This window comes from Pteropus vampyrus, unplaced genomic scaffold, assembly GCF_000151845.1.
Source record: "Pteropus vampyrus isolate Shadow unplaced genomic scaffold, Pvam_2.0 Scaffold58, whole genome shotgun sequence".
NCBI lineage: Eukaryota > Metazoa > Chordata > Mammalia > Chiroptera > Pteropodidae > Pteropus > Pteropus vampyrus.
In genome coordinates this window covers 178684-198864 of record NW_011888839.1, presented here as the reverse complement: position 1 = coordinate 198864, position 20181 = coordinate 178684, and the positions used below count along the sequence as shown (strand labels likewise).

The following is a 20181-nucleotide window of genomic DNA, read 5'->3' as shown; positions in this document are numbered from 1 at the left end:
TCTCCATTTAAAAAAATCTCAATTTAAATAATGTGATAATGCTACATCTGATTTAAAGTAGTAATAAATTATAAATTGCCAAATAACTTAATGTAATTTGCAATGCAAATCTCTGGTATAAAAAGAATCCATCTTGCCCTGAATATAATAAAGCAGTCCAGTGATTTCAAATTACTTATGAAATAAAGGCAAAATAAGGTGTAAAATACTATTTATAAAAGTCAAGTAAGAAACCAGTTACCATAAGTCTTTTTACAAAGATAAATGTAATGCGCCATCCCACTTCTAAAAATTGTTAGGGAGGTTTATAATTAGTGGTTTCAAAAATGACTTTAAGGAAACTAGAGACTGAATTATATATTATTTGTACCATATGACATATTAAAGATATATGTAACAATAATACTGCAATGGTAATTTAAATTAATCTTTGGACCTGCTACTTTTTGGCAAGTATATTTCTTTTTCAAAGACTTTGTTATAAGTGATTAATTTTTAAATGTTAGTTTTCAAAAACTTTGCTACTTGAGATTCTAAGTTAATGAGATACCAGAAGTCTCAAGTAGTAATAATATGCCATCAAAATAAAACATTGTTCTTGCATCTTTTGTTATTGTAACAAATACTTGAAAATAGACAACACTGCTATGCCAATAAACTAAAAATACCCAAGCTCTTAAAAAGGGGATGAAAAAGGAAAGAAAAATTAAAAATTCTTATTTAAAAATAAATCTGAAGTCTTTGCATTTCTTAAGAACTCTCTCTTCTTTTGGACCAAGCTGTGTCTTCCACCATTCAACCATGGGATGTGACGTTAATTTTCCACTTTGTAGGTTTCAGTTTGAATTTTCTTGAATGTTTGCAAAGCTGGTACTGGACTTGAGACGTTTGGCTATATAAATCAAAAGATCAATTTTTAACTTAAATTTAATTCTCTACGCATGATTATTCATTATTTTAATGTAAACTATAGTATTCATCTATTAATTCTATGTTTAAATCAGAATAGAAGACTCAATCTTCTAAAAATTAAAACTTATGTCTATTTTTTCCTACCATCCTCAAAAGAGCAACTTTGCTAGAAGCTGCACATGACTTTGTTAGATGCAGTACCAAATAAAACAGACATAATTTATATCATATTGAACATAACAATCTTAAATATGTAATATAGGTAGAAGTATTCAAAAAAATAGAAGTGCTATAAGGGATAGTAATAAAATTACATATTCGAAAGTGTACGTTAGAAGTCCTAAATTTCTCTTAAAAGAATTTAGTAAAAGAACTCTTTAATGTTAAGTATATATATATATATACACACATTTAAATGGATTACAAAGAAAAGTGAGTTGTATATTACATGCACACATACAAATATATACACGAACATAATATGGCTGCTAATAAAATAAGTACAATCAATTTTGAGTAAGATGCTAATGGGTCTGAGTCATTAGGGTTAATAAAAAAAATATAGCTATTTGGCTTGGTAATGTTTTATACTTACAGTTAAACATGGATGTTTCTCATAATCCAGAAATTAAAAACAATCGTGCCATGGGGAAAGTACCCTACATTGGATAAGTAGGAATCTCCCTACTTCAGAGGCTCTCAACACTAAAGTAGAGGTTATGATTTAGAAGATCTGCTTTGGGACCCATACATCTCAGTTTTTGTTTTTCTTTGTTTTAAATCTGCAGACAACTCTGATATATGGTCAAGGATGAGAACCACTGTTCTAGTTTCCATCTGGGTCTCCCGTGACCTCTGCTTAAGTGCTATTTAACAACATGACTTCCTAGACTACTGTATTGCTTCAGCCTAAACTAAGAAAATGCCTAAGCTAAAAGTCTGCTTCTTAAGCCTTCAGTGGATCTGGGAGGCAAACTAAATCAAAAGGTTTTTTTCCCAATTACATGCTTAAAATTACTAGATGTAATCTAGTTTCTTACTGACTAATTACCAACTTTATTAAACTAACCAGCAATACCAATAAGTATTTATACCTTCGACTTCCTTGCTTCCTTATTTTCTGATAAATCCCTACATCCTTCAAAATTTTACCGTAGGGATTATCTAATGGTGAATTCCGACACCCATAATGCAGAGTTAGTCTTATTCTTTTCTGTGGTCCAACCACACAGGATATATCTCTACTACATTTGTTGTAATAATTGGGTTAGGTCCATGTGTTCTTTGAGGGGACATATAGTAAGTCCTCACTTAACATCATCCACAGGTTCTGTGACTTTAAGAGAAACAACATATAACAAAACCAATTTTACCATAGATTAATTGACATAAACAAGAGTTGACTTCCAATGGCATCTCATTAACAGCATCTCACTGATGTTATAATGAAATGATGTTATTCAGGGACTTTCTGTATTGTGCCTTGTTTCTTTTTTTATCCCTAATTCCTACCATAGGACTTGATGAATGGAGGCATATAAAATGGCAGCATAAAGAAAATAAAAATGTCCATGAGATAACAACACAAGAAGTGTTTGCTTACACTAGCATTTCCTTATATTCATAATTTAATTCAGAAACAATGCTTCTATTGAAACATTAATAGGTATTATGCAAAAGTTCTACTGTCAAGTTTTGGGAATGTAATCTCATTCTTTAATTTATATTCAGCTACATTATGAAGCTCATAAAAATAATTTATAGGACTAGTATTTTCAGAAACATACTCTAGGAAATGCTTACAATATATTTTCAGTTAACAAATATTTCTGAGCTCATCCTATGGGCCAGATACTTTCTAGATGTTGATAGAGTGGTGAACAAGACAAAATCCTTGTTCTGATGGAGCTTACAGTTGAGCCAGAGAGACAAATAAGGTAGAAAATAAATGAGTCTCTGAGTAAGTAACCTTTGACCTAAGACCTGGATGACAAGGTGCTAGTCAAGGAAAGTGGGGAAGGCGCCTTGTACAAGAGCTTTGGAAAAGGGAAGTGTGAATGAGCTCAGTATTTGAGAGGCACAGAAAGGCCAGACTGTCTACATACGGGCTCGTAAGCAAGGAGAGGAGTAAAGGCAATATTTTAGAAAGGTAGGTGGGAGCCAGGTCACATATAGCTTAGAGAGCAAACCCTAGAAATAAGTTTGGATTTTATTCCAGGTGCAACAAGGACACATAAAGGGTCAAGTAGGAGAAGAGCATAGTAAAATTTGTGTTTAAAAAAGTACTCTAGGTACTATATGGAGAATGTATTATGATGGGTCAAGAAATGAAAGCAGAGATACCCGTTAAGAGACTTCTGCATTAGTGCAGATAAGAGACGATGATGGCCTGGACTAGGGTATTACCGTTGCAGGGAGAAAAAAGACAATTTAGTACTTGTGGATGAACTGAAAAGGGGTGGGGAAGGGAATGTGGGAATGGGGAAATGAAAAAAATAATTAAGAAATTAAAAGAGAATAAGGTCTGTGGTTTTACAAGCAGACAGATGGTGGTGATTTTTACTGTGAGAACAAACAAAAACCCTGACCAGAAGCAGGAAATATCTTTGTAGAGTTAAATCGATGTGCAAGGCAAATAAGATGCTAAACTTTAAACAAGCCCTGAAACATAAAGTTTCTTGACAGTGAGTTCCCTGCAATATTTGCTATTATTCAAAATAAGTGCTTTTAGGACTGAGCTATTACATATTTACAGAATGCTGGCAATCTTCGAAAAGCTTTACTACATACACCTAAGATAAAAGCTCTCCTCTCCAGTAACTAGTTTTTTAAGGTGATAAGACATTACAAATGCCGCTTAAACTGATCTACAAGTAACCTTTTTTTGTTGTTACATATATTAGAAACAAAGTTAGATAAACCATGAAGAAGTGCTAGAAAGAAATATATATATAAGCGCAAGAGTTTTTATATCATGGGTTTCTAGACTAGGAATAATATTTGAGCCAAAACAAACAAACAAACAACAACGACAAAAAGCCTAACTTTTTTTTCAAAAGACATTTTCTTTTTTAAAGACTAAAATTCCTAAAAAGCCCATACTTTCGTTTTGATAATAAACAAGAAACCCTTAAGACTTAGAAGCCACTCTTCCTTAGCTAGATGGAATCTTCTAATTAGTGCTTTTTCTGCTCTGCCCTATGTGGTGAGGAGAAAGTAAAGCAACTAATATGTATTGAGCACATGCTATACATTGAGTAATGTTCTTGTAACGCAATTTCAATTTGCTCATAAATAAAATGTGTAAGCTATGGTTTCTCCTTGCCTGCCACATTTTTAGGCGGTTCTGCCATGGCTCTAATGGGCCTTCCTAAGAGCTGTCTCTATGTCCCTACTGTGGCCGCTGCAGGTCTGCAAAGTCTTTGTTGCTGTTCCTCCACTGTCGCCAACCTTATTCCAGGGAATCCATTTTAATCTCTCAATTAAAGCATCTGAAAGATGCTGTAAGTTGACCTTCGATTATCTGCACTTATAAACTTCTTATACATCTTATGTAAACTTCTTAAGCATAATTGTAATATTTGAAGCAGAGAGCTCTTTTAGGCTAATATAATTGGAGTTGTCAAAGTATAACACAGAACTAAATTTCTAAAAGAGGACTAAAATTTTAAAATACAGGTTTTTATCTAAATAAACAATTATATAAAGAAACTTACGTAGAATGAGTTTGCGTTTCTTTTGCTCCGAGTGAAGAAAGCTACTAAGGTAGAAGACAACAGGCAGAAAAAGAATGAACACGGAAACGGCAATTACAGGCACGGTGTCACTACAAGGGACTGAACAGTTGAAAGTTCGACTCCAAAGTTTTCGAGTAATGTTCATCTAGAACAATAACAAATAATGTTACTTTGTTTTATATTTGTCTTCAATTTCATAATTATTTTGTTAATAACTTAACAAGCACACACCACTTAGGCTAAATATATATCCCTAAAAAAAAAAAAAATCTATTGACAGTTGAGAAAAATTACTTCTGCCAGAGAAATAAGCTGGTTCACAATTACTCATTGTTTAAATTTATATCCATACGGAAATTTCATATTCTAAATTCTTAATATTGTCCAAAGAACATCAACTTTTCATAGACTTCAAACAGAAAACTTATATCAATAGGAATATAGTTAGACCATGCTTCATTCATTAAAAAAGATTTAAAAGGGTAATTATGTGAGGTGATGGATTAATTAACTCAACTGTGGAAATCCTTTCGCAATGTATATCTATATCAGATCATCACATTATACACTTTAAATATATTACAATTTTATTTTTCAATTATATCTCAATAAACTGGGGGGAAAAGGCTCACAAAAACAAAATATTTTTTCATATGCTATATATGTAATCTCTGAGCTTGTTGCAATATTTTTAGAATAAAAATAACAATATCAACTTTATAAGGCTTCTCTATGAAATGCTTAATATCTGAGCTATTATGTAAGATCCATACTCATGGCAAATAGTTTTTAAGCACATAATACCTAATTAGTCATGGAAACTTTATTAGACAATATTAATAACCTTATTTTTCAGATACATTTAGATACAATAGAAACATACATTTAAGGGCAGCAGTACTTTGAGTTCCTGGTTTTTGTAAAACAGGCTAAGGAATAAGGAAACTATAAAATTTAATGTAGAAAACTTTTCTTGTCTAGATTTTGTTTGAGATATGCTTTACAAATGGTGCACTGTATATTTAAGTTTTTCTTATTGTAAGAATTTTCTAAAATAGGTGGCCATGTTGATTTTCTGTGTAATTCCATTTCTGTCATAGCACCAATATTCATTTTTCTTCTTTATTTTAAAAACAATGAAATAGACTAATACTTTAAAAATATATATTTATTATTTATTGAGAGCCTACTAGAAGCCAAGTACTTAGATTCTAGACATTAGAAACAAAGCAGTAAAAAACAAAAATCCCACGGAGCATCTATTTTAGGTGTTTTTTGCTATCCTGAATATTATTGGTCTACTACAGTCCACTCTGAGCTGCTCTGATAATTCAAACTCATCCTTCTCAAACATTAATTTTTATCAATTTCGACCTTGAGTTCTCTACTTCTACCTAATAATTTCTCCTTTTCCTTAATACTCAGGCACCATATTCTCATAAAAAGGCATGATCGCCATCTCGTGGTACCCCATGTAAAGGCAGGCTACACAGTGGAGAAAAAAGCTTTTTTGTTGACCACGCAATTAATTCACATATTAAAGGGCCTGCTATATGACAAGCAGTGTTCTAAATACTGAATACTGAACAAAAAAGGACATGAAGTTCTTGTCCTTATGTGGCTTATATTTTAGGAGAGACAGACTATAAATAAGTAAACAAAAAATTTCAGATAGCAATAGATTAAAGATATAAACAAAGCAATGAGATGGAAAGTAATTGAGAAATGGCTTCAGAAACACATGGTAGCAAAACCTAGAGAATTCTTGAATTAGCAACATACGCATAAGAAATTGAAATGTAAACATATAATGCCCACATCTCAGAAAATGACACACATTATCAAACTTAAAAAAAGCAAAATATACCAAATTATCAACTCACTTATGAAGTACCTGATTAGTTTCCATTTTAGTTTGACACATAAGGATGGTCTAAAACCTTACTACTTTATAACTAGCTATTTCTGGTTGAAGACAGCATTTTCAGATTTCAATATACCTCTGAAAGGGATAATAATACTGAAGGCACATTCAACAACACTGCAAAATATGTATCATATCAGAAGCATAGTACTTACTGCATCTTCCACATCAATGCATAAATGTGTTCCAGGTTCAGCCTTATTCTCACGTTCATTCATTTTTTGCATTTCACTGTACAGACTACTCAAAGTTTTATACGCTTCACGACAGTTTTTGCATACTTCTGAATAATTTCTTAATTGTAGAAGACTGTGTATGCTCCCCTAAAACGTCAAAGGCATATGTAATACACACAATAAACATTACATCTCTTTAATGTAAGCTATTTGCCTTCCTAGAGGACAGTAAGCAATACATCATATTAAAGTGCTGAGCTGTGATACTTGGCAAGTTACTAAATCACTCTGAGCCTCAATTTCATCATCTAGAAAATAGGGCTACCTCTACTTGTATTACAGGTCCCAAAGATTAGAATCCTGGTGCATAAAGCACATAGCAAAATATTTGGCACTTTCTAGTTGCCTCTAAATTTTGAAAACCACTGTACTAGCCACTGTTAAGTGATAACACTAGCTCATATGCCAAATTACTGCTACCTAAACACTGAAAATTTCCTAAATTATCTTGTCATTTATATATCTGCTCTCTTCTATCCTCCTTTTATCAAATAAATAAAATATGCCCTTTCCTGTGCTGATTTCAATACTGAAGTCAACCTTACTGAGACAGAGAGGACTTTATTAAAGGGAAAGGAAAAGGCACTACAACTGTACCCCCACACAACCCTCTAACACCAAGGCTTGTAATCCAGGCCTTTCTAGTCAGCAAAAAGGGACTAATACCAAAGAACAGTGTAACCTAAAATGAAGGTAATGAATATAACATAAAATATTATGTTAGCAAATATGTCTTTTCCACTTCCAGGACTAACACTTATCTTTTCAAAAACAAGTTTTCTGAAGAGTCAGTTCACAACTTTGCTTTCTATCCACTTTATTCTTTATCTTGTACCCTAAAGAAATTCTATTAACTGAGCATCAGAATGAAAGAGAATGGAAAAATTAAAGGAATTAAACCAATGTAGCCCCTACAATGTTACCCTCATCACCTATTTGACAGAGAAACTAAGTGTCCCTTCAGTTTTGCCACAAGATATAGCCCATTGCTTTTTTCTCACTGAACAATTCTGCATTCAGCTAAATATGTTCAAACAAAATTGAGCACAGAACCTTGATAAGGGAGTGTAATTTAGCCATTTATATTAAAGTTTGAAATGCACAGGTATTTTAACATAGCAATAAAAATCATAACAGTACTACAAAAAAAATAAAGTGGGAAAAGGCCTTCTAATGTGACACAGAATCCTCAAGCTATTGAAAAAATTGATAAATCTAACATAAAAATTAAATTTTTCTTCATAACAAAAAAAAAGCCCAAGACAAACCACAAACTAGGAAAAAAATATTTGCAACTAACATCCCAAGAAAAATGCTAATTTCCCTAAAATGAATATTAATCTCTTAAACCAAATAGTTCCTTGTGAAATAGGTTTCGTAAACACTGTACATAAAAATTACCATTTGGAGTTTTACAACATGTGGAAGTCCACTAAAATTCTGAAATCCTGTAGTAAAGCATTTCCCAACCTTGTTAACACTAAACCTTTTTTTATGGGCCATCTATCAATATCTCGCAGAATATATTTTGGGAAACATTCATCTAACAGCTTTTATTATTCTCAGAGAAATTCATAATTCTGCATTATCAGAATTCCAGTTGTGGTATTGGAGAGGAAATCATACATACATATATCCTGAGTTATATTTACACGTTGACATCTATTTTGGGACATTACTTACTTGTTAAGCAAATTTCAAAACTATGATTTTTAACCAGAGTCCCAATCTCTCCCTTCACTATCACTAGGAAAGTTCCAATGCCAACATTCAAGAATTAGAGGTGGAGAAAACAAAAATCAGTAAGGTATGTTTTTTAAAGGCTACCTTTTATATTATAATTCAATACTCAAAGTTATCTCACTAAACAGTGACTTTTAAAGGAGGTAAAATAAATTTAAGCAAATACTGATGCAAAGAATAAGCTTCCTGTACACAGTCAGAATCATACAGCATTGCAAAATACCTTATTGTATAAGCAAAGTCAAGGTAAATTACTGTCAGAATAACATTGTGTTTTAATTAAATAATCACATGACTCATTTAATGTGTTCATACTCATTATCTCATTGGATCCTCACTACAAAATACTTGAAGGTAGGCCGGGTAGATCTTACTGTCCTATCCCCACAAAAAAGAAAACAAGTGATTTACCTAAGGGCTAGTAATGGAAGAACTTAGCAGAAATCCAGGTCCACTAACTTCTCTACATTGTGTGTATAAATATCAACAGTTAATGCTATAAGAGTTCGAATTACTTACTATTCATTTGTACGAAGCAGCATTTTAATTTAATAAGTATCATATATAAAATACCTGAAGATTATGCTCAAAGCAGGTCAAGGTGTGATTAAATAGACTGAGGAAGTATACGGTGCTATTTGATAATTCTTCACTATTGTTCATTAAACAATCTGTCAAAAAAACAAATAAGTATATTAATATATGTCAAGCAACAATTGTATATTGTCATTTCTCTCTCTAGCCATCATATTCTGTTTCTCACTATAGTAATTCTTTATTCAAACAGCATGAAGTGTTCCACATAAAAGAATTTTCCAAGTATTTTGTTTCCAAAAAATTTTTCTTACATCAAACCATTTTAATGAAAATCTTAAAATAATCATATACTCTCCTTTCTTTATAAAAACAATATACAAAATAAAATTTAAATTGATTTTTGATGGTGCAAAGTCTTAATCATGAACATCAGTTATCAAATGCTGCCTTAATAGGGGAGTTTGGTACTGTTTCAGCATAAAAATGTATATCCTGCATTAATTTTACCTAAATTCATATGCTTTCTGATCCTTTTCTGTGTCAAATTCAATACTTCTGTGTCTCTTCCATCTTCACCAGTGGGTCATTTATTGCATCTAACAGGGTAACTTTTTGTCACATGCTCCTTCTAATCTATTGTGAATTGGGAGACGAGAAACAAGCTAGTGAAAATTCTGCCTAAAATAATGATAAAGAGGTTTCGAGTAAAGTCTGAAAATAAATACAATTGTTTTATGTTTTTGAAAATCTTACATGAATGATATTGCTCTGCAACTTGCTACTCTTGCTTAGCATTTGCTCAAGTTCATTCTTTTTGTTTTCTATGTATAAATACAGTACGATTTATTTATTTACTCTCCCTTCTCTGATGAACCTATTCTTTACTGTCACTTTGCTTTTACCTCTCCCTGTGTTCTCAGCTTTCTCTCTTAGACCTAGGTTCAAGAGCCTGGCTTCATATCCTAGAACTCCTGGTCAGGTATTTCAGTCTTACTCTCCTAGGATCTTACCTTCTTTATGTTCTACATACTCACAAACATTTCCAACCCTGGACAGATTCCATTTACTTTCTCTACCACAATTCCAGTTGTAGAACATTATTTTAGAAAATTCTAAAGTTATAATGAAGGGACTCCATTCAAATTCTAATCTCAAGGCCACAAAACAATCCTTAGAGATGCCCTACCAATTTCTCCACAAAGAATATTCCAAATAGTTTCTACACTGTAGTGCTCAACTCCATTCTTGTCCCCCTTCATTTCAACTGATAGCTGTATATTGTACTCACCCAGGATCATCTAATATGATCTCTCTCAACTGGGAGTGGAGAGACAGGATTGGGCACTACTCCAATTATCCAGGAGTAAGGTGGCAATGCAGATAACAAGAATTCAATGGATAAAAAAGACTGAATAGGCAGTGCAGGGAACCAGAATATGCCACCTCAAAATACAGTTCTTTATTACATGGATTATTTTGAGCCAAAGACCACTGAGAACCCACAAATGCAAGACAAGCTCTAAAAACGGGGCACAAGTTTTCGTTTTGTAAATAAAATTTATATTTATAAAGGAAATTTCAGTGTGTAAAGATATCTCTCTCTCCCACATCAGGAAGAGAACTCTTAATAACTTATCAATAGAGAAGGTACTGACTTAAATCTCCATAACGAACCTTACTACACGATCCTTGTTTACCATACTTTTCCTGGTCACCTTCCCATAACTTGCCTCCTCTACCCAGAAGCCCCAAATCCCTTTTCCTTTGATTAGCCTAAAATGGTAATATAAGCCCCAAATCCCCGTGGGTTACTCATCATTGGGTGCTCTCATGTGTACATGTACAACACATATGTTAATAAACTTTTGTTTTTTGTTTCTCTTGTTAATCTGTCTTTGGCCAGTCTAATTTATACAGTCCTGTCCAGAAAACCTAAAACAAGCAGAAGAAAAAGATGTTTTTTCCTCTCCTACAGCAGACATTAGGATATGACACACTATGAGGTATGCAGGTACTAGGAAAAACTATCACTACAATGAAAGCTAACATTAACTGAGAACCTATGTTCCAAGCACTATGCTTGTATTTTAAACACATTTACTCATTTAACTCTTACAACAATCCTATAAGGCAAGAACTATCATTGTTTCCAGTTTCTAAATAAGAAACAGAAGCTTAGTGGAATTAAGGAAGTTCCCCAAGGTCACAAAACTGTTAAGTAAAACCTTGGAGTTTCTACACAGTCTGATTCCTGAGCCTGCACTTTCAAACACACAAAATAAATTAAATATTCACATCTACGTTCTAAACCATTAAAGTTCAATAGTCAGAGTAAACAAATACATGCCACCACTCCTCCCTCCACTACCCATAGATACCTGACACACAGGGATTCAAGCAGTCACTATCAACTGATCAGTTGTTGGCAACTGAGATGAAACCTAAACCTGATGAACAGAGCAGCAACAGCACATTAAGACTCCTTTGTGCAAATTAAAAAAAAAAAAAAGATACCCCCTCTGGGTAAATTAATTATAAAAAGACACTCCCCTTCTAGAGGCTGAGCTGGAATTCAGCCCCATTCACCCGTCACACAGGCCCCTAAATGCAGGGCTTGGTCTGCACCTGGTATACAAGGGGCCCTGCTAATGAACCTATTTCTAGAATCTTTTCTCTCTCTGAACTCATATACTCTACATTCTCTGCAGCTTTATCTTCTCAAGAATGTAGTAAGTCCCATTCTGTTTCCCTCATCATTTAAAAATTTGAGGGATCACTTCCTGAAGTAGCAAACAGCCAGGAAAATAAAGCAATATACTGAAGATTATACATCAAGTTAGTAAGGCATGGAAATACAAAATATACTTCCCAGGCTCTCAATTAAGTATTTTCTTAATTATACTATTTTTTCTTTACTATTTAAAAAATGTTACTCCATGCGTCAGCTTTCAAAAAATTTACACGCTAAATTTCTTTTTACAAAAATGTATCATAAGCTCCTCTAAATCCTGTTTTAACGATAAAAGCCCTTTTATGCATGAGATAGAGTATATACAAATAAAAAGAAACACGATTACAAATATGCAGAATATTAGTATACTGGGCTAACAAAATTGAATGGGTGTTCAGTTTTTGTAGTTGAAATTTTGCAGGGAAATACAGGAAATACAATTTCATCCATGACAATTTTACATCTGTGTTATAACAAGCCATGTCATGGCAATTGACATACACAATATAGGGATAAATGGATATCTGTGTGTGTGTGTCCCTGAGTTGCCTAAAAAAGTAGTATAAAGTACATGAACATGAGAGAGCAATGGCAATTCCTTCTATACAAAGTATGGAATTAAAATCATTTCTTTTTTTAAAGAAATAATTTATAGAATTGTAAAAAACAAAAAAAAGTAATTTACAAAGAAAGTTTCTCTGAACACTTTAATCTCTTCTATTTTATAGACAGTCATTCCTTTTCACTTAAAATAATTTGAAAATTAAACTAAAAGGCAGTTATATAGACTGGTCATCTTGTTATATACTGCATTAATGTAGTACCATCAAAATTTTTTCAATGATCATTAAACGGTGGTATTATAAAGTATAAAGGAGTTCATTTATATAATGAGACTAAAAGTGTCTTCATTATTAAAGAGCCCTGACTTTCTGATTTAAAACAAAGGAACTCCAGTAAAGTTCTTTTATCTTTTTGCAGGAATTGAGAGCATGAGGTTATAAGCAGTGAGAAGTTATATATTTTAGAAATTAGTAAGTTAAAGAATACTAATAATAAGAAAGCTTCCTTTAAGCACTAAGTGAAGTAGTCATTATGAATTTTCCTCATCTCAGATAATCAATGGAGCCTCATCAAGGACAGATTAGCATATCTTCTTTCTCAGTTGAGGGCTCAAGCATCAGCTCAAGGGGCATTCTCGAAGGTGTTAAGGATTCAAGTCAAGACCATACATAGAAATCTACTGAATTACCATAACAGGAATTATGCTTCTTTAGATACAGTATTTGGTATCTGTTAGGAGTTTGTATTAAGACCTCTGCTGTTTTTCAAAACTAGTTTTATAGAAAACAACAGAGACAAACACTGACTTCTGAAAAATAGGGCAAGCTTCAGAAAACATAGTATAAACTGTGAGAACTTTGTACCTGAACAACATAGTTGTTTAATAAGTAGGAAAACTAAGACATTTTAAATTGTAAGATATAAATGACTAACACGGTATATTACCTTGTAGATAAAATATGGAAAAGAGGAGTTATAGTAATTGACCTCCGGTTAACCATAAGTTTTATTACTGATTTTTAAAGAATCAAGATGCAAGTGAGAGGTAGCAGAATATGCCTTTCTAAAATACGCCTCTTTGCCATAAGGATTATTTTGAGCTGAAGGCACTTGAAAAAAAGCAGATGTAGAGAGAAGCTTTCTGTGAATTCCCCTGATCTGCCTAAAGACAAATCCTCTAAAATAAATTATCACAAAGCCCTTCCCCAGGAGTTTCATCAACTAGGGAAGACTGACTCATCACAGGAAAGGAGACCAATGGAACAGAATCAAGAGTCCAGAAATAAACCTTCACATATATAGTCAACTGTGAGCTGAACTCACAGAAACAGAGAAGAATGGTGATTGCCAGGGGCTGCAGGGTTGGGGAAATGGGGAGGTAGTGGTTAAAGGATACAAACCTCCAGTTATAAGATGAGTAGTTCTGGGGATCTAATGTATGGCATGGTGATTATAGTTAGTAATACTATATTATGTACTTGAAAGTTGCTAAGAAAGTAAATCTTAAATGTTCTCACCACAAAAAAGAAATGGTAATTACGTGACGGATGGAGGTGATACCTAGCACTATAGTGCTAATCATTTTACAATATGTAAGTGTATCAAATCAACACATTATACACCTTAAATTTATACGATATTATGTCAATTATATCTCAATAAAGTTAAAAAAGAAAAAAACAAAGAACCAAAACACTTTACCATAAAACAATCCATAGTCTCATCAAATTTGGTCATTCAGCTAGTTATTCAACTGTCATATGCATGAGATAACCAAGAAGCATCTCAATAACAAGACTATCCTTATGTCCACAATACACTTCTGATAGCAGCTTTAAAATTCTGTACAGGAGAAATCTCTAATATAGTTTCTTTACTTCTTAGCAGTCATTCTCCACAAGAACTAGGTTCCATGTTATTTGTAATGTGAATTAGAAGAGTTAAGCTCTTAACACTTCTTTTGAGTCTCTGTAAGTTTCCAAAAACTCATTTCCAACCAAGACTGATATCATTCAAAGATATAGGAATTCTAAAGATAAGAGATGAGAGTGATACATGGATGACACTCTCTCCTTATTTAGTTTCTAGCCTTCCTTTCACCAACTTCCTTTCAACAACAGGAGAGATTAGACGCCAACCTACACCTAGATCAAGTAGAAAGGAAAGGTGGTTTTGGCAGTGTGTTACTTTTTAATAATAATGTTCTTTTAAATGATATTTAGCTTGTATGTTTTATTACATTTTTGTATTTTTAATAATATTCTTTATTTCAAATTCTAATAGCCCCTTAAATTTATTTTAAAAGATTTTTACTCATATAATTATAGTTTTTCATTTCCTAGCATAGAGGATGAAAAAGGAATAGTCATTTTATATTGAAAGAAATAGCCTACAAAATGGGTCACTTATTGATATGTCTCAGTTTAAAACCGATTTTTAAAATACATCAGCAGTTTTTGGTCTTCCTTTATAATTTTTTCCATTCTCACTTTAGCTTTTAGGTGCCAAACTGAAAGGATTCCATATTATTTACTATTAAAGATCTTTATTGAGGGCATCACTTAGCAGCTATGTATTTGCAAATTTAACACCTAGATCATCTCAAAAAGGTAACTCAGACAAATGGATTAGTGGCTTGTGTTTAAGTTCCAAGACAACCGATTAGTCTTTTTTTGTGCTTAAATAAAAAGGCAAATAATCCAGAAATTTTTTCTTTAATATTTATATTCTTATTTTCATGTATATATTGTAGGGGAGGAAAAAAATAATTTACCATCTACCCTTCTAAGTTCTCAGCTGCAGCTCTTAAAAGACAGAACAGGAGAAAAAGAGAAGTTTATTAACTTGTGTATCTTCTATACACATGGAAGATATATAGGAAAATGAGTAACTCAAAGAGGTAGCTTAGAATTCAGGCTTAAATTTTCAGCTAAAAACAAAGAAAGAAGGGTGTGGGGAAAACCAATTATGGGGAAGTGACAAGGAAAAGCATGGTACACAGGTGTAAGGTTTGTTATACAGATTTACATCCTTGCCTTCACCATTTATAAGATTTTCTTGCGATTTAGAGTCATCTTCTTTCTGATACAGAGAGGAAGACACTCTTACAAATGAAGATCCCCTTTATAAATATAAATTTCCCTTACAAAATGTTACTTCTATCATTTTCAGAGCTTCTCATGTGTCTGCTATTTCTCAAAACAATTAGCTCAAAATAATTCTTATGCCAAAAAGGCATGTTTTGGGGTGGCATATTCTAGTCTTCTACAGTCATATTTTGGGGTATATTCTGCCCTCCTACAACATGAAATGACAACATCCTAGGCAAACTTCTGATGGGGAACAATTTGTTTAAAATTATAGTGTGATATAATTGTCTTCCATTTTATAAAAGAGTAAATATCCCTTGTATTCTTTTACATATTTCTATAGGCCAATGATTTAATAAACAATGACTGGTTAGGTAAGAAATTTATTTTAAGTGCAAAGGTAAGGAGGAGGCTTTAGCATCATTCGTCAATAAAATAAAAGAATGGGGACCCTATGAAATTAGTGGTTTAAGAGATCTGGTCGTGAGAGATATAACTGCATCAGAACCTAATCATTGTGGAGGGTTAACATTAGAAAATGTGCAACTCTACTAAAAATGTGTTTTCACATTATCTAGTTTTAATTTTATGTAGTACTAATTGGTTTTTACGGAAAAAAAGTTTTACATTTATATTTTTAGTAAAAGATTAGGTTTTCCATAATATCAAACATGTATGTAGCATAAATATTAAACTTCTGTAGGGTTAATTTAAGTGCATTTGTATTTCTTAAAATGAATGTGTCAAACAGAATTTAAAAAAACAAAAAACAAAATTAGGCGTTAACTCATGAACACTGTCCACTCAGATGAACAATCTTAAAGCTTTTTGAATTTACTAGATTCCTGATGTGTAGTTCATTTACATTCTCTGAGCCCTCATTCTACCCTATAGGGCTTATTGTGAAACTCAAGTAAGACAAGGGCTATGAAATATTATTCAATTTAATTGATAAATTGTTACCTCCTTTTAGTTCCTCATTTTTTCCTTCCTACAAATTTCTTTGCTCTCTACTTTGTAAGAGAAGACCATGTTGCTGAAGAGAAACAAATTATTAAAATTTAAAATTATTAAATTTTGGTAAAAATTTTAAAATATTTGAACAATTCTTTAAATTTTTTTAAAATGTTCACATTATCTTTATTAAATAGATTTTGCAGAGAACATAATTAGAAGTGTTCCCAGATAATTTTGTAAAGATTATTCAAATGTAGTTTAGAGGACTATTTTAGAATGCCCAAGAGAAAACAACTAAGAAGAACAAATTGATAGAACTATTTTATTTCCATTTAAAATACAGAATATAAATTATGATAAAAATTTTAAATGTGAATGAAACGACATAAGGAAGATAATTTTTTAATGCATAATTCTGGAAAAGAAAATAGCTCAGCTCTCTTATTACATCTACTATATAAATACTAACCCTAGATTTGGACATTCTGATAATTTTTAAATTTTACATATTTTTGAATAGGTATTAAATGCATATGGCATAAAATTCAAGGGTACGAAGGTAAGTAGAATGAAAACTAAATCTTTTCTTTCCTGCCCACTCACCTGTCTAATTCCCTAAAAAAGTGTCATAACTTCTTTGCACCTTGCTTCTTTCACTTGACCATAAGTCTTGGACGAATTAATTTTAATTGGGAAGTAAGCATTTCATTTGTTCAGAAGAAATTCAATCAAGGAATATTTTCAAGACAGAATATCTCACAAAAAAAAAACAAGGTACCCTAAGAAATTATTCTAAAGAATATTGAGTAAATACTTTTTAGACTATTGAGTAAATATGTAGTAAAATGTTTTTTAATAACTGAAGAAAGCTACTTTGAATTAATGAAGTCTTCATTACAAAATACCTTTTAAAGATACCTTACCTCTCAAATATATAAAGTCATATTAGTTAAAAGAAGTAAACTCTAATACATATTCCACTTACTCTAATTAACTGATTTTAAATTATTTGTAATTAACATTTTTTTTGTTATCAGTGGATTTTTCAAAAGGGCTTAAGAATATTTAAAAACAGCTCTTCTAGATAGGTTAAACAAACTCTATTCGATCATATTTATAATTTACTGTTATACATTTATATGGAAATTTTTACTCCAAAAAAGAACCACAATGGTTTTGCTTTTTAAAAAAGTTAACTGTCCACCAAGTTTCTATTCAAATTAACAGAAAATTTGAATTAATAGAGACAAAATTTAGGGAATCACTATTCAATAAACATGGTATATTGCAATGGAAAAGAAACTTCACAGGGGGTCTTTCTCCCATTTACAGTTTTTCTTTACATGAACTAAATAAAAACACGAATCCTTAGAAAAGTTAAACTCTCAGAAAGTTAAACTCCTTAATGACGTGATTTAGAGATTTCTTAATCCATCCTGTCCTTTCTACTTCCACAGCCCACGCCCCACTTCATATTTTCTTTGCTTCTTGCATAAACTATTGTAATAACTTCCTCACAGGTCTCTCTTCCTCTTCCAATGGGGTTCCATGAAAAAAAAAAAGGGGGAAGATCTTTGTAGTTAAAAAAGAAAACTTGAAAAGAGCTAGGTTAAACGATGTTAAAAAAAAAAAAGTTTTTTTTTTTAACCTGCAGTACTTCTCATTGCCTTTAATATTCCATGTATATTATAAACCACCAAGATACTATAGTACATAAACATTTTTAATAATATGCTGGTGTTCTAAGCAGCGTGAAAAATGTTGGGATAAGAGAGAAACTACCAGATCAGTCAGTCAAGGTCCTACTTTCCCTTTCCAATTTTATCTCCCATTGTGCTTCCAGGACCCTGGAACATCTTCTACTCTTTTATACCTCTGTGCCTCTGTCCATGATGCCTCTCTATCGTAATGTCCTTCCTTTCATCTCTACTTATTGAAATCATGCCCAGCCATATAGGTGTACAATGAAAAGGTACTTCCTCAGGGAAGTCATTTCAAATTCTCCCCAATTTATTTTCTACTTCCCCCAAGGACTCTATAACTTTATTAAAGCATTTATTTGTCTGCCTTAAGTTGTATTGTAAATATAACTTTCTCCCTCACTAAATTATAAGGCACAGAAAACAAGAACTGCCTATAAATAGTTGGTACTCAAAACACTTCTGAATTGAAATACTGATTTTAATTTTTCCAAAGAATGCCTGAAAATAGATCTCATTTTACTATGTAAATACATACAAACCTGCAAAACTGATAGATGTTATCACCTCTACCACCATTTGACAGATTATAAATGTCGGAATTATTAGAACATTTAACTATGTGCTACATACTGAGTTAAGTACCTTTACACAATTTATTTCCTTTAATTCTCAAAACAATTGTATAAGGCAGGTTCCATTAATACTACTAATTTACAAATGAGGACACTGAAGTTCCAAGAGGCAAAGTTACTTACTCAAGGTCTTACAACCAGTAAGTTAGGGCTAGTAAGTGGCAAATCTTATAATAATTAAATCCAGATCTCTCTGACTGCAAAGCTCATGTTGTTAACTACTGCACTTCCCTGCCTTTCAAAACTTGCCCAAGTAGTTCCCACTAATAAACCATGATGCTAATCATGGTTCATTTAAACATAGTAATATACAGTATTATATTGATTCAAACACTTCAAAATTCATTAAAATAAACTCTGACATCTATGCTATTAAAGCATAACTGCATCATGAAAATGAAAAAATTACTTACTTGCACAATTTGCCTTCTGCCATGTGGAATTAAAAAACTCAGACAGAATCACAACTATTTGCATTCTATCTGCCATTAAGAGACTTCTGGCACAACTAAGACTCTCTGAAGTATTCTGTAACCAAAAAAAAGATTAAAAAAAAAATACGATCAGTATAAAAAGTTCCCAAACAACTTAAGGCAAAAAAAAAACAAAAAAAAAAAAAAAAAAAAAAAAACTTTTAAAAATAATTAAAATATTGATGCTAAGCATTTTAACATTTCATTGGATACAATCAAATAAGGATGCCAATAACAATAAAACAAAAGCTAACACTTATTGATTCCAGGTTTACTTACAAGGGAAGAAAATTTTTGCTTCTTAAGTACTTGCTCCTACAGTAAAATCTGAACAACTTAAGCCCAATTGCATGTCGTTATTTCTTACTTTTTAGGTATAGAAAAAAATCCTAAAAAGCTAATCACCAAAATGTAGCAGTGGTTATATCTGAATAATGGAAATATGGTGATTTTTCTTTTCTTTTCTTTTTTTTGCCTCTTTTACATAACTTTAAATTTTTCTACAATGAACATATGCTATTTACCTGACTTTTAAAATCTGGTGGGTAAATGATCATAAAACATTTAATTTCATCTTCTAAACAATTTTTGGTTCAAAATCTTATAATACTTAAGAAAATGCGAAATATCCAGTTTGTACCCAAATAGTTTGTACACAAATAGAATATGCTTTCCACAGATCATTTTAATAATGAAATTCATGCTATGCAAATAATAAATCCAAGTTCCTAAATTATTTGATCCTTGTCTATTTCCTTTCCCTTTTGCCCCAAGCAAGGAACTAAGTCCTGCTGACACTTTATTCTTTTGAAGTTAATTAAAACCTACTACTTACCAGGCACTATAAGAATCCTGGAGTTTTGAGGATATAAAAACTATACGGTATGGCTATCAACACTGGGGCTTCAAGAACCTCCCCAGACACATGAAGATAAGGAATTAA

At 32.0% G+C, this 20181-nt stretch overlaps 1 protein-coding gene across 1 annotated transcript; it reads right to left on the bottom strand.

Annotated features, from left to right (window-relative positions):
• Window positions 1-746: 746 nt before the first annotated feature.
• On the bottom strand, window positions 747-19314 carry OSTM1 (osteopetrosis associated transmembrane protein 1). The gene is made up of 5 exons (XM_023530920.1): window positions 19179-19314; window positions 9126-9223; window positions 6729-6896; window positions 4629-4794; window positions 747-892 (listed from the first exon to the last, which is right to left on the bottom strand). The coding sequence occupies exons 1-5, from the start codon at window positions 19252-19254 to the stop codon at window positions 837-839; spliced, it is 564 nt and encodes a 187-aa protein (XP_023386688.1). The 5' UTR covers window positions 19255-19314; the 3' UTR covers window positions 747-836.
• Window positions 19315-20181: the final 867 nt, after the last annotated feature.

Bases quoted from the DNA above. Each gene is read 5' to 3' on its own strand.
- OSTM1 (XM_023530920.1), bottom strand. From the start codon at position 19,254: ATGGCAGATAGAATGCAAATAGTTGTGATTCTGTCTGAGTTTTTTAAT. The intron at 6,897-9,125 runs GTATTTTATATA...TTGACGTTTTAG, and splicing joins GCTTTGAGCATAATCTTCAG to GGGAGCATACACAGTCTTCT. The intron at 4,795-6,728 runs GTAAGTACTATG...TTATTGTTCTAG, and splicing joins GCATTGATGTGGAAGATGCA to ATGAACATTACTCGAAAACT.